Below are 27,199 nucleotides of genomic sequence, written 5' to 3'. Positions count from 1 at the left end.
CATAGTATTGCTTATTCAGTGGTTGTGGTGTGGAGCCCAAGAATCTGCATTTCTAAATATTTTCTCTATAAATATTGTTAGAAGTCTTGCAGGTAATTAGGGCCACTTTGAAGACTGTACACGCCAGTCCTTCAAACAACCTAGATGTTCATACACCTACTAGACGACGTCAAAGGGATTTCCAATTAAGTAAAATAGACTCCACATGATCCCTGACCTTGCAGAATTTTCTATCTATTGGCACAGATATGTGAGTGAACACATACTTAAGGTTCAATGTTAATGACCAAGCCTGACAGGGAATCAGCCTTGGGGGTAAGAATGTGATGTTCAAGTAGTGTTTTGGGCATAAATAGAAATTAGGTAGATGAATAAGGAAGAGACAGATATTCCAGACAGAGGGACTAGCCGAGACAAAAATTGGTGGGTAAGAGGATGCCTAGTAAAGCATCTAGAGAATTGCAATTGCCTTTAAATAGGTAATTGCAGATTTGTTCTAGAGGAGAGCCCAGGAGGCTTCTCAGAGGAGGTAGCACTGAAGCAGATGCTTAAACAGAGACCTTTGCTTTCTGTCTTCCTCCTCCAAATGCCTGGACAACCCTAGAAGTGGTATCCTTTGACATGGATTTGTCCTCAAAGGTGCTTTCTATAACTCTTCCTGAAGGCCTAGCTGGGCTTTGCAAAGAAAGGAGCAGCTCATTCTCCTTGATATCCTTGCACCATACGGAATACATTTCTTTCCAGGATTAAAAACATGTCAAGGTAACATAGACCACATGGAGGAAGGGAAGTGACCAGACGACCCATGTTTTTCCAATTCCTGAAACACAGATATACACAGTGCATTTATCCATGTATTCGTTTGGTACACCTTCCCTAAGCAGCAAAGCCCAGGGAAGTGAAATTCACAAAGGTCAATTTCCAAAATCTCTTTTCAAGGACCTGAAGAGAGAACTGGGTTTCCAGACATTTACAGCAAACCCAAGATGCAAATGCAAACCTTGCTGTTTCTCTTCCACTACTAGACTGGCTTTCCCTCCAGTTGTTACAAATATTCCTCTGTGTTGATACTTCACAAATATTTTCCACAAAGCTCTGTGCCAAATGCCTTTCATCTCAACATCTGCAGTTCTCCTACAACTCATGTTAACACATACAAAACTGCAGTTGTTGGGACCCCGTTCACCTATAAATTTGGGTTGTCTTTGGAACCTGAAATCTAAAAATAGCCTCATCTTCTTCAAGAACACTGCTGTTCTGAATCAGGGCCTGGGCACACTGGCTAGGATGCTGCTTGAGATGCACTCCTTCCCCGTGTGCCTGGTTCAAGCTCAGGTTCCGCATCTACTCTAGCTTCCCGGCTCCTGACTGTGGGCCTCGTACGTCCCTGCCTGTTGAAGGTATCAGAGTATTGAATTTCTGGATAGGTGATTTCTCTTCCTCTCCATTTCAAAATGAAATTAAAGTAAGTACTACAAACAAACAAACAAACAAACAAACAAAAAAACAAGTTTCCACTGTCAAAAATCCCTCACTTTAGATTTGACTAACTTATTGGGCCTTTTTCTACCTTAACTCCACTCATGTTATGGTAATGCCCAATGAACTTCCTTTACTTACTCTGGCCTGCATAGTCTCCTAGCTCTGAGCATTCGGTTCAGGTTATTCCCTCTATTTGAAATATCTTCCTGGGCCCAGCACAGTGGCCTAGCACCTAAAGTCCTCACATGGAATGTACTTAGATCTCATAGGGGCACTGGTTCTAATCCCAGCAGCCCCACTTCCCATACAGTTCCCTGCCTGTGGCCTAGGAAAGCAGTCGAGGATGGTCCAAGGACTTGGGACCCTGCACCTGCATGGGAGACCAGGAAGAAGTTCCTGGCTCCTGGCTTCGGATTGTCCCAGCTCTGGCCGTGGCAGTCACTTGTGGAATGAATCAATGGGTGGAAAAATCTTCCTCTCTGTCTCTCCTCCTCTCTCTATATCTGACTTTGCAATAAAAAAAAATAATAAATCTTTTTTTTGAAAAAGAAATATCTTATCTTTACAAAAGTCACCCTTATTTAGCCTTTATTTTCCAACTTGCAAACATTTACTTCTTCAATATTCACAATAATCATTGTGCTAGATAAAATGATCAGCATTCTCATTTTATAAATGAAGAAATTGAAGTAAGAAAATTAAATAAATTTTCCAATGTTATCTTACTGGTTAGGCGGTGAATCTGAATTTCAGCTCAGGCAGCCATGTCTAAGAACACTCTTTGAAGGGTCCTCTGAGCCTGTTCTTGCCTGTCAGACTATTCAGCTCCAAAACCCTTATGCTCCACACCACTGTTGTAATGCACTAAGATATTTGCTTACTTCCACCTTTCAACAACACACACAGACTGCCTCTTGCTCAATTTGTACCTGAGTTAAGCGTGAGAAAAATATGTTAATCTAATTAGTGACATGAACTCCAAATTGTAACTAGAACAGTTAACAGAACATTTGTCAGTGTTTCAGAAACATCTGCTGACACAAAAATCACCTATCAATGACCAACTTTTCTTACTTCTAGACTTTCAATCACTAAGGCTTTCTGAGATGAATATGTATCTAGAGACAAAAAAAAAAAAAAATCCAATTCAAAACCAGACAATTGTCCATACTTTGGATAACTGAGTCAAGATTTGGTAGATCAAGTAAAATGCTAATATTTAAAGTTTTGATGCCAGTTGGAAATGTGCAACAGAAAAATACAAACCTTTGAGCCCTTGAGAACTAGTGTCGATAACCAAGGCTAGCATCCCCCACCCAAGAAACGCAACAGGCTACAGGTAGAAAATGGGTCTCCGCTTTTACAGGCTGAGATGGGGGTTGCCAAACTGTTTCGAGGGCTGGGATGAGTTCTACAGCCGGACTGACAGCAAGGGAACCGCGGTTCCATCCTGGACTGAACTCCCCTTCTCCTTTTCACATCCTCTGCAAGAGTGGGTTGCGATGAACAGCTGATGTCTCACCAGCCTTTGAGATTTCGCTGCATGACCGGACACCCAGACACCGGATTTCTTCATTGCCTCTTGTCTGGATTTGCTAGACATTTTCTTCCATTATTTCCAATTTTCACAGATTTTCTTTTAAAGCTACTCAGTCTACTTCTCATTCCCATCCAAGGCTGGTAATTCCCTCTTCCTTTCTTCTGCCATTTGCTTCCTTTCGCTTTCCCACCGCACTGCAATTATCCAATTATCCAGAAGGAAACTATCAGCCTGTAATAGGCTATCCTATTTCCAGAATGATGCTTTAAAATCTCATTATGTTGATGCTCAATGATAAACTCTACTGGGGCCGTCATGGTTCTAAATGACCTAAGCTGGTACTGTTTAGCATGGCAGTCAATGACCACATGTGACCTGAGCTCTGGAAATGTAGCTAAACTGAGATGCTTAATAAATTTTTAAAAGTTCACAGGAAAAATGTAAATTACTAATAATTGTGTTAACTACATAAGGAAATTATGAAATTTTTGAATAAACCAAATATTAAATGTAATCACACAAATTTATTCTTAATTTTTAAATACTGAGCTATGTAATCTTTTAAAATCATATACGCAGTTCTCATTTTGTTTCCCCTGGGAAGCACTGATTTGACAGATGTTGAACATAACACTTCAGTTTCTGCCACTCTGCTCCTCAGGATCCATGTTCTCCGTAGACTGGGTGTGCTTTATTTTCTCGTCCTTTCTCACCACTCAGCACTTAAGTGTCTGGATCATTCTTTCATTTTGTCTACTTTTACTCATTCTTTAGGCTGAAGTCACAGAGTACTTTCCTAGCACAGGACGATGTGTATTCCGCCTTTCAAATTTCATGTGGGGGTTCCTTTCTGCGACTTCACGACTGTATTTTCATCCATTTTACATGTAAAACTTCTATTGGCTTCTTCTGCTGTCTTTTCTGACTGAAATGAGACTGAAGTTAGTTCTACTCTACATGATATTTAATAGTTGCTTCATAAGTACTTAAGCAAGGGAGAAAACCTAATTTAATCAAAAAGCATCAGTGACATCAAATATCTACAGTAGAGATAAATAGTCAATAGCCACAAATCAGATGGGCCCCTCTATTTATTTTTGTAAGGAAGTTGGAACATAACTGTTAATTAATTTACGTATTATCAGTGGCTCCTTTTTTGAAGCAGAGTGGGTATGTGAGACAGAGACCTTACAACACATGAAACCCAAATGATTTTCTACGTGGGCATTAGAGAACACTTTTCCTGCTTCATGACCTTAATGATAATGCTCAGAACATTTCCGTGATTGCCTATTCAAGTATACCTGATAAGATACTCCATCACAATACTCTCCAGTGTGGTATACTGAAATGTTGACAGAGCCGAAAATTTCCCACACTCATATGATCACCCTTCCCATCTCCAGACCATATTGTGGTTCTCAACACTACCACATTTATAGTGATATTATTATATATGTAATAAAATGATTTATATTCACTTATAAGTCTCCCTCCTCTAGACCATTAACTGCTCAGTAGTAGACATTGTGTTCATTCAACACATGTTTATTAAGTTTCCAAAAAGCATTATGCACCCTTCCAAAGCCAGTGGTAACTGGTCACTGTGATTATCGAACAGATTAGGATGGTAAAACAATTACCTACAATTCTATGGCTCCATTGACTGATCTAATGCTAGATGTGGGGTCACTCACACTGGTTTGAATGAAAGAATATCATTACCAAAAAGCATGCTTTTACCTTTACATAATGATATAGTTGGTGTGGTGAAATTGTTAAATTTGCTTGTATTTCCAACCTCAATAGACATATAGGAAGGCAGAAAATAAAGGTTAAGAACATTCATTTTTAAATCAGATTTACTGGGCTTAAACTGAGGCTTCTCCCTGACTCACTGTGTGATCCTTGTTTGACTTGCATTGTAAAAAGAGCCATCTTGATTAGATTATGTGAACCCGTAGTATGAAGTGCTTAGATCGGTGCCTAGCCAAAAGTCAGTGAATCATTGGTGTTAGATACCATTATTATTGTTGGCATTGATGCTGTAATCACTGCCTAAGCAAGGGTATATGGCAGTTTTGAAAGACTCACTGGTAAAAAGTAAGGCAGTATCAGTCTCGGCGAGATGGTGCAAGTGGTTAAGGTCCTCGCCTTGCACGCCCGGGATCCCATATGGGCACCAGTTCTGATCCCGGTGGCCCCGCTTCCCATCCAGCTCCCTGTCTGTGGCCCGGGAAAGCAGTCCAGGACGGCCCAAAGCCTTGGGACCCTGCACCCATGTGGGAGACCCGGAAGAAGTTCCTGGTTCCCGGCTTCCGCATAGCATAGCATTGGCTGTTGAGCTCACTTGGGGAGTGAATCATCAGATGGAAGATCTTCCTCTCTGTATACACGCCTTTCCAATAAAACTAAAATAAGTCTTTTTTAAAAAGTAAGGCAGTATCATACTTTATGAAAATTCAATGAGAGATACCCCTGATGGGACTTCATAACTTGAAAGGTACTACATGAGAGCCATGCTCATGATATCTATCCTCCGTAAGTGTGGACTCAGCCACAGATACACATCTGCAAAAGGCAAGCACTGGAGGTCTGGCATGCACTATCCTAGCCCCTAACTTTCTTTTCTCTCACAGTCACTTTTCCTACTCAAAGGCAGCTTGCCAGTTCCAAGGCTGCAGTGGGAATACCATTATTCTTTTCTATATCTGCTGTGGAAATTCCAACTCTTTGCAGTTTCCATCATGTTAAAGTTGTACTGAGGCTCCATTAAAGCTTGTGGGAAGTGAGGAGGATGGGGGGGGAATTCTCTTTTGCTGGGAGATTTACTGGCACCCCTAAATGAAATCTCTCTATCCAGTCACCAAAGAGCTTATTGAGCCATGACTACTGTTAGAAAGTGACTTTTCAAAGAGAGACCAACAGCAAAAGAATTTCTTATACAATCAAAGCACCCAACCAATGCAATCATTTTTTCTCTTTGCTTTCCTAAACACACCAGTGTCTGAGTTAGTTCTCAAAGCAACATTGGATTTTAAGCCTGAGACCACTTTGTAGGGAGTTCCTACAGTTCAGTTAAACACACATTGTTGAAAATCAGAAGCTTCGGAAGAAACAAGTCCCCAAACCCAGAGCTTCCCAACGTGCTCTGTCAGAACTAACATAGAGGGTATCCTTGGTGCTTGGAAACTGAGCATAGGGGCGGGGAGGTTGGGAAAAGTACCTACACTTTGTGCTGCTTGACCCTGCATAGAACAAGCACATAGTGGATTTTCTTTAGGGATAATTGAACAAAGGGTCTTATGACAGAGCGTTCAAAGAAGGCTTCCCAATAGAAACTAGTTTCAGTATATGTGGCACGTTTCACAGATTGCAGCAGGAAGCAATGCAATTTGATCTTAAAAGGAGCTTGCTACAAACATATAGGGGAACTTGGTTGCATGTTTCCGTCCTAGGGGAGGGTTAGAGAACAGGACTTCCAACTTGGAAAATTGGGTTTCTTTCAGTGGGCTTAGTAGTAAGAAGAATTCAGAATTAGTCAGCAGACTCTAAAGCTTAACAAATTCGAATTGTTTCTTTCCTGCATCACTTTGCTTGAGATCATAGTATTTGCAGTAAGACTCCAGTTGACAGCATGCAGGTCATCTACTTCAGCAACGAGGAAAATGATTTTAAATGGAAGAATATAGCACTTTAAGTCCCATCGAGACCATACTCAATGGAGCATAAGTGATTCCCTCTAAGAAAAGCAGCAGGTTGCTGGAAAACAACAACAAAAGAGTATGCTGAACATTGGTAAGAGAAATTGCCACTATCCACAACAGCAAGAGTTGGGAAGAGGAAAAATGATGATAAAAATATGCATGCCTGCAGCAACAGATTGAAACAAAGGTATAAACATCTGATAAAACAAACAGTGGACAGAAAATTTTAAGAAGCTTGATACCATTTGGGTACAAAGCATAAGTCAAAAAGGTATTATGAATAGGATATGAATAAGGGAAGACCATGTTAATACCTACACTTGATTTCACATTGTGGTGTGCCAGGGGTAATGAAACATGCTATGGAAACCAGTGCCACTCTTGTATGTGTCACAGCTGCTTGGAAATACCTTGTGGGCTTTTGCTTTACTCATCATAAAGAACTGCAGTGTGTTCTGTGACTGTTACATCCCACTGACTGTGGGATAAATAGATTAAAGAAGTCCAAATGCCATTAACTCAATTACAGATGTGGAGAACAAGCTCTGAGCTTGGCCCATCCCCAACTAGAAGTTTTACTTGAAGACTTGAAAGAAGCAAGGGCAGAAAATTTTCATCTGTGGCCCATGCCCCATGTTCCCAGCCAAACATGGAAACCCCTGATGCCCCCAAATTATCCTTTGTTCTGTTTTTGTTGGTTAAACTGGCCTTTAGTAAAAGCCAGAACATCTTATGTAACAGAACAAGAGGTTGGGTGAGAAGCCCTTTCCTCCCTCAAGTTAGATTTTGTGGGAAATAATAGTGATGCCAAGGGAATGGATGAGAGACAACTACAGAAATGCAAACCACAAGCCTTCAATGAGCACTTACTCTGTGCCAGATGTTTTCTTATTTATTTGTACTGTCTTTCTAAAATGCCCTAGTGAGGTAGATGAATCTGGTGATTCCTAATTTTCTGGTGGGAAAATTGAACCCCAAATCTGTAAAGTTCCCATGTGCAAGAAAGCTGGGATTTAACAGTCATCCCTCAGAATTAGTCTAGTCCTTAACAATTTCTTCTGCAGATATTGTGTTCAACATTTCAACTTTGTTAAATCCTCAGTTTATATATAGTGATGGAACATTCAGCAGAACTCTCTCTGCACAAACTAGAGACTCTCCTAAGCAAATCACTTCTGTTCTACGTGACCCTGACAAAGGATTCCGTTCAACCAAATACATGCCTACTATTGCAATTTCTGAACATTGGATATGGCTTCCTCATATTTCCCATGTAAATTCAGACTCTGAATGTTCTGGGTGACAAGCCTCATACAGATAGGTAATTCTAAATCGTGGTGTATAGCAAACCCACAGGGAATTTTGCAAAAATATAGATCTCTGGGTCTTTCCCAAGACTTACTGATTGTAATCTTCATGACTGCGGCTCAGGAATGTGTATTTTCTTGCAGAACTCCAGGTCATTTTCATGTTTTACTCCTTTTCTCCAAGTGACGTTACATGGACAATCAAGATCCAAAGAAAGGAAGAAATTGACCCAGAGATACACAGGCATTTGGTTTTATTTTTTATTTTCTGATAAAGTAAAAGTTTCCTTGCTGATCCCCACAGACAGAATGTCTAAGCATTTGCTTCTTGTTCTGCTTCAAGAAGGCTATTTGTTGAAGTTGAATAGCTTGCAAGTGAGTGAAGAAATTACGCCATCCTTGATCATAAAACCTAGCAAACCAGAACTAGGCTGGTATTTTTGCTATGAAACTGTCTGGGGAATCTGGCCCAACTTGGCAGTTCCTTTGATTTCTGAGAAGAAGCAAGGTTTTTCCCCTGCCTTTCTGTACCTGCCAAGAGGTCAGGAAAAGGGATGGGCCTGGTGGTACCTCAAGGCCAAGAATACATTGGAGCTAAAATCAGGGAATATTGTGCTCTTGGTCCTGCCACCTGCATGACCTTATACAAGAATACTTTTTCTTTCCTTTATGGCTCTCAACATGCATTTCTAGAATGGAAACCACTGGCCTCTGGAGTAGCTGTCAAAGTTAAGCTGTACAGTGCCTGTGTCTTAAATTAAAACTGTATTCTGTCTCCTTACTAATGCCATGACTCAAGACCAATCATCTAAAGACCTGTTCTGTAAAATGAAGGTGTTGACAGCCACAGCTTGGGGTGTGTATGTTGACTAAATGAGATGCTTGGCACAGACTTATTCAGAAAAGTTTTCAACACATAGAAATTATTGCTGTTGTTGTAACTGAGATTTGTCCCACCAATCTGGATCCCAACTGGCCCATCTAACCAACAAGGAGATTACTGAGACCTTACATTTGAATAGACTTTTCCAGTTCCTGTCTTTTTGGTTCCTGAGTGGTTCTTGGTTAAGTTCATGAATAGGTCTCCTGGTAGACTCCTAAAAAGATGAGTCCAGAAGCTAGTTTTTGTAATCTATTCTTAAGCACCTACTCAGGGTGCTTGTTGCTTCCTGAACTGACAAACTTTCCAGTTTTTTGTCTCACTTGCACAGACACATATGCCTGTCCATTCAGGGGAGCACACCTGTAGCCCTTCAATCTCCTACTGCCAACTCTTGTAAAACAAGAAAACAGAACAGCTTAAGCTTTGGCTATAATGCTCCAAATACACAGAGCAGAGTTTCCAAACGGAGACAGACAGTGAATGCCTTTCAGCGTCTGGCAGTTTTATGAACAGAGGCCAATTAAAAAGTGCAGCCCCACACAAAGTCTGTGGGTTTGGTTTCACTGAGGCTTTCTCTTCCAGCCCCTAGTGTGTAACACCGATGGCACAATTTAGAAGGTGTACTGTTCTTGAAAGATGCTGGGCATTCAAGGATAAGCTGGTGCATATTTCTGTCTCCTCAGTCTAGGAACTGGGCTAAATTTTCTTGGATTTAGCTATGAGCTAGACAAGGTTAAGATTCCAGGACATAAAAGAACACTCCCCAGACCATGTCTCTACATTGCTTATAGTGAAGTGGAGGAGAATGGCACTGAATGAGTGAAGTGCTAAAGGAGAGGCAGGAAATCTCCCTTTAAGACGCTAAAGGAAAGAGGTGTCAACTTCTGGGAGAGGTAAAACGTCTCAGGGAAGTAGTGAGGACATTAGGCTTAATCTGTATAACCTGGAAACCCATTTACATCGAAGAAGAGTACATGCAAAGGCTGAGGGAGTTGAATTATAGGACCTTTCTGAGACTTTTGCATGGCTGGGAAATAGGGTGTTAAAGCAAGAATGACAGTAGCAATTAATGATAGTACTTTCACATGTTGGACACAGTTTTAAATATATAACATAATATTAATTCATTTAATCTTCACAGAAACATTGTAAAATGTAGCATTCTTTCTGTTAGCACAAAGAGCTTAATCATTCAATCAGAAGTATTGAAGCATTAGCAATCAATGGAAGATGTCTGAGGTTATTTCTATGGCAGCAGGCTTGGCTAGAGATGCAGTATTTTGAAAGAGAAGACTCTGGGTACTCCAGTCTTCCATGACCTGCCCCAACTTGAATGAGATCTGGACTCTGTCTAGATCGGTTGAATTGAGACAATCATTCTGCCATTATCAAGCACAAATGGATGACATTGATGAGGACAGTGATGATGAAATGATGAAGATGAAGAAATTATGAGAGCAGAGGGAGGAGAAGGAAGAAAGAAGGTGAAGAGAGAGCATGAAGAAGTGAATAAAACTCATGACTGTTTAAGCCCAGTGTTTCATTACTCTATAAACTTTTACACTGGCTTTACACAAAACCCTGCCACTGGTTCACACACCTTTATTTTTAAGTCATGACATATTTGTGCATGGTTACATGCAGGCCCAGGCGTGCCTCTATAAAATATAAGTAATAGTAATATTCTTGGCTCTATCATGTTACAAATTATTTGAACTAACTGATATAAATCATGCCTAGTCCGTGCATAGTTCATTGAATCCATGTGTTCCATGATCCACTTCATGGTTCAGCTAGTTGTGTTCATCCTAATATCCAGACATCAATGGTGGTGAGGGCGGGGCTGGGCCAAAAACTCAAGTTACTGAGGTTTTTAGCAATTCCTTTTGAGTCAACTTCTTCAGGCCTCTGAGTCATACCATTGCAGTGCCTTGGTCAGCCTGCTCCTCTCCTTTCTAAAGTATTTCACTATCCACCAACTAACTCGTCTCCGTTGCCTCAGGTTTTCTCCTCTCTCTCTGCCCAATCTTCCACTCTACGACCAGAAAGTTGTTTTCAGGATGCTTTTCTGTCCACATCACAATTCTACTTTCAATTTCTAACATCTTTGAGTGGGTACCATGATGTGTCTCTGACACCCTCACACATACCCTTCATGTATGCCCTGCCCACTTTCTTACCAGCCTTCAAATTTGGCAGGCAGTGACACCTACATGTTGGTCACTGCCCATGATGCCCTTTCTCTCCCGCTCTATTTACTGAATTCTAATATTCTACCATTCACTGTAAATGTTTTTGCTGACAGCTTGCTTTCAAATAGGAGTCTATTGCTACTACCTTTTCTTGTATAGACAAGTCAATTTAATGACCATTTATTGGTGTATAATTCTCTGATGTATCATTTTTTGGTTTTGGAATTCAGGTGATGTTGGCCTCATAGAAGCAGTTTGGGAGGATTTAGTTCCTTTTAATTGTTTTGAATAGTTTGAGATGAATTGGAATTAGTTATTCTTCAAACGTTTGGTAGAATTCAGCAATGAAGTTATCTGCTTCTATTTTCTTTCTTGGAAGCAGTCTTTAGTGATTGAATCTCCAGCTTGGTGAGTGGTATAATTTTATAATTATATATAAAATGTAAACCTATGACTTAACTTTGATGAACTGTATGTATCCAGAAATCTACCCATTTTTCATGAGATTTTTTAACTTTTTGGTATATAAGTTGTTTGTAGTAATTTCTAATGGTTCTTTGAATATCTATGGTGTCCATTATCACATCTCATTTTTGTCTCTGATCTTATAAATTTCAGTCTCCCTCTGTTTCTGATTAGCTGAGATAGTGGTGTATCAATTTTACTACCCCTCCCCCCCAAAAAAAGCTTTATAAATATCAATGTATAGATAAGAAAGTTGAAATCAGGAAGTAATCCCAACTAAAAAAAATATACTTATTGATCACTTTGTCTCCAAGCACTCAATGTATTTGTAGACATGATGGAATGTATTATTCTCTCTAGTATTTTTAGGTAGTATATTTGTCCTTTTCACAGAAGAAGAAATTGGAGTCAAGAGAGGTTAAAGTAATGTTCATTGAGCTTTGTTAATTGAGCTTTCCTTGGAAATTTCTCACATGGTATAGCCCTTGCTTGCTGTAAATTGCACATCCAATATTTAAATTCAGATCAGTTTGACTCCAATGTGTCCAATTTTATCTCTCAGTTCCCGTGAGTCCCTTCATGGCATGAGCTAGGTTTTGTGTATCTTAGTATCTCCAAACTGGAAATGAGCACTCGGGTCCTAGCTGGAAGTTAGATTTAACTTTTGACTAGAGATGGAAAAGGGGGTCATTTCCTGCAGTTACTCTTCATGGTGAGATGCACACGGTTTATCTGTTGGAATTACTTACCCCAGTTTAGATCTCAGTAGTTTAACAACTCCTCTTATTAATTACAGCACTCTAGCCAGTTTATTTGATCTGTAGAAACCTTAGCGTTTTCCCCCCTCATTATAATCAACACAGCATGGAGCCAGTTTGCATGTGGTCTAATGAGATAAAAGGGGGAGTCCCTGATACGATGAAGTTTTACTAAACAGTAATTAGTAACATTCGTCGGTGCAGTGTACTTTGCCATGAAGGCTGCCTGAAGGATATGTTTCATGTGGCCTTAAAACAACAAACCACTTAGGAAACAGGTGTTTTGCTGTGCACCCATTACACACCTCTGTGTGCACAATTTCTTACCCGAGTTGGAGTTGCAGACCACTTTAGACATCCTATCCTCACCATTCTAGTGGGACAGGAGGTTTCCTGATGTGTGTTTCTGGCAAAATGTGAATCAGACTGGTTGTGTAGAGGCTGTAGTACAAGACCCAACAGCTTCATTTGCAGTTCAAGAACTTTTGGTTTTCTTCTTCCAGTGAAATATCTCAACAATATTAGTCAAATGTACTCTTCTACATTAGTAGGGAATGTATGCACATGCGAGGCCACAGACATGTGCAGGCGAGCACACACACACACACCTGTCTCACTAGGCTTCCAAATTTATCTTCTTGAGAATTTTCTGATGACTGCAAGGGCAATGTTCTCCACAGACCCAGAAAAAAGAGAGGCATGGATGGAAAAAGAGGTGAGCATAGCTGAGGGTAGGTACTCTCAGGTGTCACAGCTGTTTGTGAAAGCCTCAGAAAAAGACAAGACTTCTCCTTAATGCTCTTGTTATGGGATTAAAAACCGAGTTGAAAAATTTTAGTAATATCATTACTTCTAAGCTAAATTTTTAATACTAATACAATTGGTACAGTTCACAGAACAGTTAATCATTAACTTCTTCTCTTAATCAAAATTCTCTAGACCCTCCAAATCCAAATTTTCCTAGTCATCTTTGTAATATTCAAGCTATTACTCACATTACATCTATTAGAAGAGAGAAGTAAATCCTACCACCTACTGAGTATGTGTATTTAGTGCTGATACATCATAGCTTCTGTTTTATTCAAGTTGCACAACAGCTCCACTAGGTAGAAATGTCACTGACTCTGGGGACCAGGAACCTGGAGGTTCAAACGAAAAGTTAACTCACTGAAGAGATATAGCTGGTAAACAACTTTGGAATCAGAATCAAACCTATCCAGGCTCAGGTCATTGACCACACCTATTGAGAAGTTATGTTTTTTTTCAATTCTTGAGCTAATTTTTTTTTTTCTCAGAGTGTGCCAAAGGATGGAAAGTTGCACCAATGGGGCAGTTTGGAGAGGGACAGGGATCCATGATTCTAGAAAGGGTATGCAGATTCATTCAGAATAGGGCTGGATCTGTGGTAAATAATCAATGGTAGCTACTGCTTTACTTTCTATCAGCAAAATGTTGTTTCCTCTCTGAATCTACAATCCCTGAAATCAACACATAGGAAGAATCTGTCCACTTAGAATCCACTCATGTAGGGGAGGGGATTGTAGCACTGTGAGTTACACCTCTGCTTGTGATAGCTACAGCCCCTAGCAGAGTGTTGCTATGAGTCCTGGCTGCTCTACTTCCAATGCTACCGGGAAGCAGCAAATGATAGCTAAAGTACTGAAGTTGTTTTTATTGTTTATTTGTTTGTTTGTTTGTTGGAAAGGCATATCTACAGAGAGAAAGACAGAGAGAATAATCTTCCATCTGCTGGTTCACTCCCCAAGTGGCTACAATGGCTGGAGCTGAGCTGATCTGAAGCCAGGATCCAGAAGCTTTTCGCAGGTCTCCCACTTAGATGCAGGGTCCCAAGGCTTTGGGCTGTGCTCTGCTGCTTTCCCAGGCAACAAACAAGGAGCTGGGTGGGAAGTGGAGCAGACAGGACATGAACCAGTGCCCATATGGAATGCCAGTGCTTGCAGGTAGATGATTTGCCGGATGAGTCGTTGCACCGGCCCCAGTCCTTGGGATGGAGTCTCTGGCTGCTGGCTTCAACCTTACCAGTGGATGGAAGATCTGCACTTATCAATTTTTGAAAATAATATTTTTAAAACATAAAATTATATTCTTGCAGAAATATAAGCCCAATAATGTTGAAATTTCTTAAAAGAGAACTTTTAGCTTATTTTGTTGGAAGCTGACACTAAGACACTTAAGTTGTGTGAAAGAATTGCTTTTTGCTTTGCATTCTATTGCCTTAATTATTCTGGTGTGGACCAGAGTCCTGAGGTAAAAACAAAAATATACGTCGGTACAGAAGTTTTCAAGAAGGGGACTGTTCATCTCATCAGCATTCATTAAAACTGAGAAACACACACATTTCAAAATGCTTGTATTTTATAATATTCAGCATCCTTTCCTCCTCTGAATGCCCAGACTGTCCTCCTCCACTCTCATGAACAGATGTCATCCTTGTACTATGCTGTACTCACCAAACACATCCTTTCCCTCCATCTAGCCACCTTATCTAACTCCAGATGTTGAGAATATTTAATGCCTCTGGATATCCATTATCTTCCTAACAAATTCACTGGTAATGGAAAAGCAATTTCAATTGCATTTTAATAAAGTTGTCTGAACAACAGTAAGTAAAAGGAGGTTTCCGTGTAATATATTCCTCGTGGCCCCAGTATGTCTTCACCTTTTGCTCTCTCTCTTCTGAGCCTTCTCCAAGCTATTTGTCACCAGCTAACTTTTGTTTTTAAAGATTTTTATTATTTTTTTTTTTTATTGGAAAGGCAGATATACAGAGAGGAGAGACAGAGAGGAAGATCTTCCGTCTGATGATTCACTCCCCAAGTGAGCGCAATGGCTGAAGCTGAGCCAATCCGAAGCTAGGAGCCTCTTCCGGGTCTCCCACGCGGGTGCAGGGTCCCAAAACTTTGGGCCGTCCTCGACTGCTTTCCCGGGCCACAGTCAGGGAGCTGGAAGGGAAGCGGGGCTGCCGGGATTAAAACCGGCGCCCATATGGGATCCAGGGTGTGCAAGGCGAGGACCTTAAGCACTGCGCCACCGCGCCGGGCCCACCAGCTAACTTTTGTTTTTAAATGCCTTGCGGTGGTACCTGGTTACTTCAACATCACATAAAATTTCCTCTCCAAGGAGCCAATGCTCAGCATCACCTCTTGGCACTTCCTGCTTCAAACCTTGGTCTTCATGAAAGTGCTTTCAGACCCCCGATGAGTTATACTTGCCTTTAGCCCTGCGTTTCTTTCTCTCCATTTTTCATGGATTGCCTCTCTGCTTGTGACAAATCCATCTTTGCCTCACCAGTATGGATTGTTCTTCCTCATCCTCTCTGGCTTAGGTCTCACTAACCAACAATGAGTTTGGAGACTCTTCCTGATTTCCTCCTGTAGGCCGAAGCCACCAGATTGCTTATCTGTAATAATCCCTAGGTCAGAAGTCCCCTGAGTGTAGGAAGTTTTTTCCTGTCTTTAGTGGCATGCTCTGCTGCAGCCCCTAATAGACATTAGGTAAATATTTGTTGAGTGAATAACCACAAGTCCCTGAAATGCGTATCATTGATAAGAATCACCACCCAAGCAGAAGAGACAATAGGAATTTTTAATGCATGGAAATGCCCACCGGGACTCTGAGCAGACCCACAGGTAGCAGGAAAAGGCAAGGGTCTTGCAAACCAAATCAATCAGAGAGAGAGAGAGAGAGAGAATCCCTAAAGACCCAAGCTTCCCCACTGCAACAATCCTCTGGGCTGCCTTCCAATGCTGAAGTTCCAGCTCTCTGTACCCCGTAGGTCTCCTCCAGGGGGTCCATCCAGGAAGCAAGCTGAGTGTGGCAGAAGGGAGGAAGGAGAGGAAAGGCCGTTTGGTCTCCACCTGAGAGCTCCTGCCTTGGAACTGAACACCATCCGTACGAAAAGGTTTAAAAAGGGAAGGCTTCGATAGAGTCAAAAATAGAAAAAATAAAGGATAGAGAACAAAATGAATAATTCCATTGGTTACAAAGTTCTCTGTCTGCTATCCACAGGAGAAACAGTTTGCTTTGGCCTTGCTGGCAAGCTTCATCTGCCAGGCCCGTCCTCTGCCTTCTCCCAGCCCACCCAGGCCCCAGGATCCATGTGAGGGTGCTCCCCTTCCCACGGAGAGTCTCTGTGCTCGTGGAGGGAAGTGCCCTCCCTCACCGGCCCTTGGAGTCCCCGTACGTGTTTCGGGTCATGGAGACCATCTTCTCCTCACACGTGATTTTGGTGTCTTTGAGGATGCTGTACCACACCATGCCTGCAGGCCGGACCTCCTCGCTGCGGCAGAAAAGGTAGGGCACGGTGTCTACCCGGCTCTGGATGTAGGGGCTTCGCAGGAGGCTGGAGCAATGGCTGCTCACCCTTTCCAGACGTCGTAGGATCAGATGAGCCTTTCTGCAAGGTAGAATGAGAGAGCAGTGATCAAGGAGAAAGCCCAGATCAGGGTTCGGTTTGTGAGGTGATGAAAAAAAGATCAACAGAAAATAACATCACGTCCTAACAATGTCCTATTCATTTTTTTTAAAAGATTTATTTGTTTTATTGGAAAGGCAGATGTACAGAGAGGAAGAGAGACAGAGAGGAAGATCTTCCGCCCGATGATTCACTCCCTAAAGGGCCAAACGGCCGGTGCTGTGCCATTCCGAAGCCGGGAGCCAGGAACTTCTTTCCGGGTGTCCAACGTGGGTGCAGGGTCCCAAGGCTCTGGACCGTCTTCAACTGCTTTCCCAGGTCGCAAGTAGGGAGCTGGATGGGAAATGGAGCTGCCGGGATTAGAACCGGCGCCCATATGGGATCCTGGTGCGTTTAAGGCGAGGACCTTAACGCCGGGCCCTGTCCTATTCATTTCTGACCTGGGTGTAGAATGGCAGTCCCTTTATCCACTGGTTCATTTTATGTGGTTTCAGACGCCGGGGACAGGTGTAGCCCAACAATATTAAATGGAAACTTTCCGAAATTAAGAATTGATCTTTTTGAAATTGTGTGTCATTCTGAGTAGTGTGATGAAATCTCATGCTACCTTACTCCATCCTTTTCAGCATGTAAATCACGCTTTTGTCCAGCACATACAGGCTGTATATGCTACCCCTTTCTTCCCCTGAGTCCTGAGAAAAGCTGTCTCCATTAGACTTTCATTGTATTGTAGTACTTACTGTAGCAGCCCTTATTTTACTTATGAACGGCCATAAAGCACAAAAATAATGATACTGGAAATTTTGTTCTATAGCATGGGACTTCTTGTGGAAAATGAAATTAAAAGATGAATTTGTCTTGATGCAAAAAATATTGAAGTCAATGCACACAAGCGGTCTTCATAAAACTTTTGGAAATGCACATTATGAAAAACCTATGCATCGTTTTCAAAACAATTTGCCCCAAAATAATATTTCAATTATAATTTTCCAAAAACATTTTAAAATTTCTACTTATTCATTTATATATTAATTGGTTTAAGAGGCAGGGAAGGGGGAGGGAGACAGAATGAAAGAGAGGACTGCCTTTTGCTTGCTCATTCCCCAAATGTCCACAAAGGCCAAATAAAAGCTTGGATCTGGGATCTCAATCTATACCTCCCACATGCGTGACAGGAGCCCAGTTACTTGAGTCATCACTGCTGTGTGCCAGAATCCAAGGTGGTAGGAAGATAGAGTCAAGACCCAGAGTTGGGCAATGGACCCAAGGGCTCTGATTCCAAATGCAAGCTTCTTACCCACTCATTCAAACGCTTGCCCCAATACAAACTTTCTAAAGCCCCCCTCACATATTGTTTACAATCATTCTATATTACTATTACATATGATTATTAATATCTCACTGTGCCTAACTTACAAATTAAACTACCAAAAGTATGTACAGACAGTAAAAAGTCTATGTGTATATGTGGCTCAGTGTTATCTATATTGTCAGGAATCCACCAGAGGTCTTGGAATGTTTCCTGTGCAAGCCAGAAAGAAATGTTGTATTTCAGATGCCTACTCAAAGATTACCTTAGAACATACTGTCCTCCTCAATGACATATTGCATTAAAAAAAGAAGAAGAAAAATGATGATGTAACCTTTGACTTAGCGTTTGTACTTCCATGAAATGGAGCTCTAGAATTTTTTAAAAAATCAGCTTTGGGGCTCTGCCAAATTAAAAGTAATTATAACAATGATTAGAAGTAGTAATAGTGATTAAAATTTGAAATGCCCCATGTTCTAGACACTGGATATACTTTACCCTCATTTAAAAAATCTTATATATGCTTGAGACCAACCCTAAATATATTGCTTTTCCCACTTCCATTTAATGGACGAGGAGCCCAAGCAAGCCGAAGCAATGACATCTTTTGAAAGCAATGGCGTCCTTCTCCCAGGTCAAACATCAAGTTGTCCCTTGGAGTTGGGCCCTCAAATCTAGGCACACTCACAGCGTTCCTCCCCAACTGCTAACCTGCTTCTCTAACTTTCATTCGTCCAGTAAGGAAATTTGGAAATTTCACTTTCACTTTTGTCTTTTGTTAAAGCCTAGAGACATAAGCCCCCAAGTTAGAACTGCTCTGTATGTCTCATGTTTTCCCCTTTTCTAAAATAATAATGATGCTCTTTTTCTCTACATTAACTGTGAGATTAAGTATGGATAGTCTAATATCAAACACAGAGTAAGCTTCCTTCCAATAGATGATAATGTTATACAGAATTCTAGGTATGTTTCAAAAGTCACCAAGTATATTAAAACTAATCAACATAATTAATAATTAGGAAATTTGTATCATAACCACAATGACACATCATCTCATAATCAGAATGGCTATTGTAAAAAAAAAAAAAGCGAAAAAATACCCCCCATTCCATACTACTGGTAATGATTCAAAGAAAAGAGAACTCTTATACATTGCTCATGGGAATTATAACTTATTCCTGCCACTAGGAATAAGTTAGGCAGAGAATTGTATTGGGTAAGTCTTCAAAAAACATAAAAACAGGTTTACCATATCATTCAATTATCCCACTTCTGGGTATACATACAAAGAAAATGAAATAAGCAGATCTACAAGATACAAGATACACATTTCACAATATTTACAAAACCAAGATACAGAATCATCCAAAGTGTCCATATCAGCACTGGAAAACAAAATGAAATGCATGTGAACAATTAAATACTAAGAAGTCACAAAAAATTGAATTCTGTCCTTTGAGTGAAATTGGATGAACCTAAAGGACACTGCGTTATTTGAAATAATATAAACATAGAAAGAAAGAAGCCACAAAAATGCCACATTTTCACTCACACAAGGAGCTTTTAAAAATTTATCTCAGAGAAATCAGTGCCAGACTGTAGACTGACTACTGGAGACCAGTAAGGGTATGGAGGAGGAGGGGCAAGTGGGAGACTGCAAAATGGGTCTCCAAATACTGTGAGCTCCAAGGCGTATGTTCCACAGCACACTAGGGAGGCTGTACCGAAAAACTAGAAGAGAGAAGTTGAAAGGTTCCAGATACAAAGAAATGATGAGCTGTTGTAAATGCTAATAATTCTGACTTGGTCATTATGTAGTGTATGCATGTACAGAAGTATCATACCACACTCCCTATGTATATGTGCAGCTGTTATATGTCAGTTTAAAAAAATTAAATTGAGACTGGCAAAGGGACAGGAGGAGACTTATGATCACAATACCTCAGGCTCAAGGTCACCTGAACACTAATCAAGAATCATTCTGTGCCATGGTGGTCATCAATTAGAATTTATCTAGAAGCCCTTGTACAGTAGCAGAGAGAAGTTCCAAGAGAGGTCTGATGGCTGCCCAGGTGTCAAACCTGGGAGGCTTCTTCGAGATCACCCACTGTATGATAAAATTAACTCCAGATATTTCCTAATACCCTTCAGGGGCACAAATTCGCCCATCTTGAGAACCTCTAATCCAGTCTGACCTACTCACCTTAACAGTGGGGAAGCAAGCATTTCCAAGGTACATTGTAAGCCAGTTTCATTGTCAAGGAATACCTCAAAGTGGGATCCAATTCTCTCTGCCTTCCAGCATCTTCAAGATGCCTGGGGATTCAGTAAGGCCAGATAAAAGGTTTTCTCTCCTGTGGAGTCTCCATACCTCTCCGAGACGCTGGGAGGGAGAGTTTTATGACAACAGACTCAACAAATGGGAGACTGTGTTAGGCACCTGTGCGGAGGCTGAAAAAGGGCTGTGCTTATGTGTGAATGCTTTGTGGGCATGATTTATGAGGTGCATTTCAGAAAGTCCTCTTTGTATAGTTCCCCACTTAGGTGGAAATTTCCTGTGGTGCCAACAATTCATCACTTACAATCACACTCTATACACAATCCTCTTTCCTCCTGGGCAAGTGTCAGCCCACCCCTTCCTCCAACCCCCACACCAAGAGAAGCCTGTGGAATTTCTTTTTCACTCCTTCTCATCTAACTTCTTAGGGTGTTCCTTAGTAGCTGTATATTCTTGGGGAACTCACTTAACATCTCTGAACCTGTTTCTTCATTTGAAAAAATGGCTTCTGTGCAGTTAGTGGAGATACAATCCCTCATTCTTCAATACTTGGGCATCTATTACATGAAAGCGTTTTGATTTTGTGGGAAGCAGACAAGTATAGATTACAATGCAGGTGACAACAGTGAGGATAAAAGAAGTCATGGAGCTGTACAAAGAGGGGGAAAGATGCCTAAGACTGGAGAGTCTCAGGAAGGTGTCCAAGAGGAAGGAAAACTTCTGTTGAATCTCATAGGAGAATGGGAGTTAGGTAAAGAATAGCCAAGACATAAAAGATGGTGTAAGTAAAGGCGCAAAGATAGCAGGTTATGCAGAGATGATGGGAACATGACTGAAACACAATGCACAAGGATGAAATTGGAGAAGTGGACAAGAGCCAGGTTGTTGGAGTCTAGAACTGAGAACTGTCAGGACTGACATGTGCCTCAGCAGGCTCCCAGACACTGACTGTTCACAGTTCAGCTCACTCGTACTGTGTAAGATTTAACAAATTGTTTGCCCTCTTGTGACTTAGTCTAACCTTATCCATAAGATGGGAATAATAATCATATCTAGCACAAAGTATCATGATATTAAAAGAAATTACAATGAGCCTGCAAGTTCTAATAAATGTTTTCTAGGGTTCTCGAGTCAAGGGTACCTAAAGAAATTACTGAGGTTTAAAGATGCAAAGATGTGAAGTAGTAGATGTTGACCTGGAGCGTTTAAAAATATTTCTAGCTGTCTTGAGGAGAAATGAGTAGGTGTTGGGGCCCAACTGTCACCAAGAAACCAGATAGAGGTGTTGTTTCCTGTGAATTCACTTGCTGATGTTGGTTTGTTTTTCTCTGTACTGGGATGAAGTCACTCAGTGTCTCTGGCTCATCATCTATGAAAAATTAGTAGCTTGTTGTTTGCTTCATGGGATGATGGTGAGGGTTAAGGAAAACGTAGAAGGGAGCTCAGTACACAGAAAGCACCTGGTACACATTAGCAAATACCATCAGCACAGTCATTATCAGTCATTATCAACACCACCATCATCATGTTTTAGGTATCCTCTGTGTACCAGACACTGGGGATAGACGCAAACCTGTTTGATTCTTAAATGTCTTTATATGGCAGGAGAAGACATAAAACTTAACAGAATATCAACAGTTTCTAATTCAGAGGCAGAGAACAGGGATGGAGAATACTCAAGGTGCTAGGGGAGTATATAAGATGAATGACTAAAGTTTCTACAGAGGATGCATCAACTGCTCTAAACATTCAGTGATTAAATAGATTTTTCCAGTGAATGACAAGACAGAGGCAGGAACCCAAACCAAGTTAGAGGAAAGAACTTAAACTGCAATTGTAGGAAACAGCAAGTGTAAAAACCTGATAAATGACTAATGAACATGCCAGAGACTAACTTTCCCACATTCCTGTGGGGCATGCTGAAATATTTGGATTTTATTCTTTGAGCAGTGGAGAGCCACTCTGATCCAGGAAGTCACAAAAATAGGCAGTAATTGCAAAATTAATTTGAACATGACAAGTTTATCATGCCCCAAATGCTGTCTTGCAGAGGTACAATTGCCTAAGAGAGAAACTCATCTGAATTATCTCCTTTAATTTTTTTCCTAAAAAAAATTAATCCTAGATGGAGAGGGATATAGAGAAAGACAGGCAAACAGATGGAATTCCCATTCATGGGCTCACTATCCAAATATGTGCAGTAGGCAGAGCTGAACCAGGCCAAAGCCAGGAGCCAAGAACTCCAAGCAGGTCCAGGAATCACCATTTGAATTTCCTGCTTCCCATGAAGTACTTAGTACTGAGTTGGAATCTAAAGCAGAACCAGCAATCAAACCTAGGCACTCTGATTTGGGACATGGATATTTGACTACTAGGCCAAATACCTGCCTCAAAAATAACCCTTCACAGGGATGAAGAAACTTTAGTTTGGAGTGAGGAACTGGTTTTTCACAAGCATAGCGCAAGCTAATAATAGGCAAATCTAGACTAAGGGTTTCTGATTAAATAGAACCTAGATGAAGTGTTTGGCACTGGAATCCTGGATTCAAATCTCAGCTCCATAACTTAATAGCTGTTTCCCTAATAAGCACATTCAACAAGGATATTAACTCTTAGTTATCAAATCAGTGATATGGGCATAACACGATGATGGGAGGATGAGTAATTACCTTAGCTTGAAGTAAACGTTAGCCACGGTTCAGCGCAACATACTGCAGAAAGGACATAGATTATAGAGCCCTTTAGAATTAGTCGATTCTACTTTACGAACCTTAACTTTCCAGTTTATGAAATGGGAATACTAACGTTTAATTTGTAGGCATGTTAGGTTGAAATGAAATGATCATCATGGGTAGGTAGCACAGAACCCTGAACACTGCAGACACCAAAGCAATGTTTGTATGTACACAGAGACAGGAGAACCCAGAAGGTGAGGTATGAAGAGAAATTTTGGAGATGCTCAAAGGCTGGATAGGAGGAGGGGGAGAGAGAGGCAGATGGAAGACAAGAGTGCTGCGTAATACATTGTGGACAGTGGATATCCATAAATCAGGAGGCAGGGAATGCTGTAAGCTTTCTCTGGAGGAAATCATAGGTCAGAGTGACCACTCATCTGAAATACCAGAAATGAAATCTTCCTCAACAGAGACAGGATTCAGATCTGCAAGGATAGGAAGTAAGAGGTGAAAGAGGGACACCCACGTTAATTCATCGTTGTATCAGCAGGCAAGAATGAGCTAAGGATGGCCTGTGAGAGAGTCAGTGGTGAGCCTGGATGCTACTTTTCCAGAAATTACAGAACCTTTGACCTACTATTCTATTCCCAGCACCATTACCCAATCAGCAGTTGACACAGTTTTCAGACAGAGAAAGAGACCTAAATTCTAAAGGGCCCTTGAAATGGACAAAAAGATGAGAAGCAGGAAGGAAGCACTCCTTCCTCCCCACATCCTTGAGTTGAACATAAATGTCTCTGTTAGCTGACCTCAAGCTTAATGAGAGTTGAGAGCATGACGTGATTGTAAAAAATTGAAACGCAACCTCTAGAAGTAGAAAGGGCAGATTAAGGGAAGTAATGACTTCATTTATGCTGCCCTGGTCAGGCCACATCTGGAAAACCCCAGTCACTTCTGGTAAAAGGGACACATATAAACTACAGCCAGATCATAATGTTGAAGGGTGTCTCAAAGGCAAGCCTTTTCAGCTGAAAGCAAAAGTGGAGGGTGTCTATAGAAGAGGGAACTGGCAATTGGTTATATTGTACTAGCAACTAACTGAGTATCTGTAGAAGAAAACAGGGTCGAGGACGATAATGTCTACAACTTCTTGATTCTCTACTGTATGCCAGAAACGGCACCTTTACAGCAATCATCTTCAATAAAATCCTCACCCCAGCACTATACAATTTAATCTCCCTACAAGAGTGAAAAAGAGCCTTTAATCAATCATGTGACTTGTACCAGTGTGACAAAATGACAGACCCAGGTCTTGAATCTCTGCTGCAAGGCAGCTGAACATTATTCCAAAACCACTCTAATATTAAGAAAAGGTAAATTTGGTTCAATATAAATTTTTAAAGGTTTATAACTGGAGCCCTGTAAATATAACAAGATACTGATTCCCCATTTTTCAGAAGGTAGTTTGGAAAGCAGTCCGCTGGTTGTATGAATCAGAGCAGGTATTCGTTGTTGTTAAAGGAACAGAGAGACAGGCCACCTGATGTGTGCCATACCATGAGCAATTCACAACAAAACCCACCTTGAACTCCTAAGAGGATCACATTCACTATGGTTCTGCTCATGCTTTTACTTGTACTAAAATTTCATCTTCAGGAAATGTTTCAGGTCATCTCAGCTATCTTAAGGCAGTTTCCCCCCTTCATTGCTGAAACATTTTACCTCTCTTTGGAAAACTGCATGATATTCTTTTTAACAGTATACCTAACAAGAGACTGTGTTTGACATCAGAAGACAGTATTTTGAATTTGGATTCTGAGTTCTATTAACAATCACCTTGAGTAATTTATGTAAGTCCACTAATTGTGTTGCTTGATATTTAAATCTGTTGTTCAGGAAATGAAATGAGATGTAAATGACTAGGCCTCCACTCATCTTTCCCACTTGTTTCTTGGACAGCATACTGTTTTTTTGTTTTGTTTTGTTTCGGTTTTGGTTTAACAGAAAATTGGGCTAATATGTGATATGTTCACGAAAAGCTAAATAGTTTTAATAAAGATGCCACATTTTATATCTGCATCTATGAAGACAGATGGATGAAATATATTTAATGAAAACAGACCAGTAGTAGAACATAATGAGACACATTAAAACTCATGGAGATGTGATTGTAGAGCTATATGTATTCTTAAGCCTGCGTCTATTTCTCCATTTGTACGAATGTTCATGTCAATGTCACATCTACATATGGAATTGCCCAATGTTAACAACTTTAAGACTAGCCTGTGAATGGGAGTTTGGGGTTTGGAGCCATGAAATTTTCACATTATATTTTACATATTTATGTATTATTGGATGTTATAAAATGAGTAACAAATACTTGGAACAAAATACTATAAAATTGTTCCCATTTGAAACATGAATGCATTCACACATCTGAAAAAATGGTGATGGACTTGGCAATGAGGCATAGTTTTGGACTTCCCAACAGTTCACCAGATTTACTTTCAGCATAAACCTACATCAAAACGAAGTATCACATCACCCCTATCAAACAAAAAGCCAGGATCTCAGGTATTCCTGTGGATACACATCTTAAAACAGGTCTGAAATGTGATCTGTAAGTGAAAATGTTGGCATTTGACTTCCTCTTGTCCTGGTTCCCACCTAAGAAGCTGTGAGGACTTTTCAAGCATTCATTCTTTGACTGCTGGTTAGAAGGACTGAATTTTCAACTTAACAAATATTCCATCTGGAACTTACAGGGAATTCAAGGTGATAAGCAAGTGTTCTGTACTATCAATGGGGAAATGAATCCATGGAACACTTTCTCAAAGTCACGAGCTAGGCTACTATTGCTCCATTCTAAGATAGCTAGGATATAAATGATGTGATTGCCTTAATAACAAGAAAAGAAGGAAGTATATAGTGCAATGTACACGTTTATTGCACATAATTAATCCTGATTTCAGAATACAAAATGCAGAAAGCTAAAATTGAATCAGAGATTGCAGGAGCATTCCTTAGAAGCCCAACTTCATTATTATTCCGAATTTCATTTCTTTTCTTTAATTTTAATTTTGAAGTCTGAATTTTATGGTACAATACCTTAGAGTTTGGGATTCCCCTCCATCCAAATCCCTACCTCTGACTGATTTTTCCAATGTATACATATTACTTCAACAATATAATCTTTTGTAAGGAGTTATAATTCCGTCAGTCTGTTATTTAAGTGTGCCGTCATTGCTCATACAATGTCAGACAGACCAGCATTCCATTGTCTAGATATGTCCAACAGTTTCATTGGGAGTCCATCTTTGATTTGGAAGTACGGATGTATATTGTTATGTATCTTCACATCTGGATATAGTAGTCTCTATTACTCCATCACTACATGTTCCCTTAAATAAAAAGTCATGAAATAAGGTCAACAACAGGTATGAAGATAAAACAATACCACCACCACCAACAAAAAAGCATTATAACACCATGGAGCCAAAAAAAGCACCACTGAATAACCAAAGCATGGGTGATGAAAAGAAAACACAAAAGCCTAATTTGCATGATGGTTTCCTTATATTAGAGAAAACATATGGTATTTGTCATTTTGAGTTTGATTTATTTCACTAAGAATAATGATCTCTAGTTGGGACCATGTAGTTGCAAATGGCATAATTTCATTCTTTTTAGTGGCTGAGTAACATTCCACAAAGCAGATGTGCCACAATTTCTTTAACTACTCCTCTTTGGATGTGCATCTGGATTGCTTCCATGTCTCTGCTATTGTAGATTGTGCTGCTGTAAACACAGGATTATAGATCCTCTTCTCATATACAGCTTTCTGCTTTTTTTTTTTTTTTTGGTATATTCCAGAAAGTAGGATATCTGGAGTTTTGTCATTCTAGGTGTGCTTTTTGGAGCAGTAACATTAGTTTCACCCGTGAATCCATTAGAAATGCAGAATCTACTCAGTGAAAATGAACTATTCCCCAGGTTCACTCTCTTATTTCCAGCCATGAGCATGCAGCCTGCTGCATAAATGAATCAATAAATTAAGCAACTAATGAAATGAAATCTCCTCAAGTCTTAATATTGGTGTGGACATTACAATTTTTTAAAAATGTTAGAAGAGTTGAAATTTAATTGTTTCTGGCTGTAACTTATAAAT

The 27,199-nt window shown here is 40.4% G+C and overlaps 1 protein-coding gene across 1 annotated transcript in view; it reads right to left on the bottom strand.

Moving 5' to 3' along the window:
- Positions 1-15,923: 15,923 nt before the first annotated feature.
- Positions 15,924-27,199, bottom strand: part of ASTN2 (astrotactin 2) — a 936,573-nt gene continuing 925,297 nt past the window's right edge. The window contains exon 23 of the mRNA XM_040963108.1: positions 15,924-16,751. Coding sequence (XP_040819042.1) covers positions 16,514-16,751 — 238 coding nt within the window. The 3' untranslated portion in view covers positions 15,924-16,513. The remainder of the gene's footprint in view (positions 16,752-27,199) is intronic.

The sequence above is a fragment of the Ochotona curzoniae genome, unplaced genomic scaffold (assembly GCF_017591425.1).
Source record: "Ochotona curzoniae isolate NIBS_2020 unplaced genomic scaffold, NIBS_Ocur_1.0 scaffold_3208, whole genome shotgun sequence".
NCBI lineage: Eukaryota > Metazoa > Chordata > Mammalia > Lagomorpha > Ochotonidae > Ochotona > Ochotona curzoniae.
The sequence above is the reverse complement of the archived record's forward strand: the minus strand, read 5'-3'. Positions and strand labels throughout refer to the sequence as shown.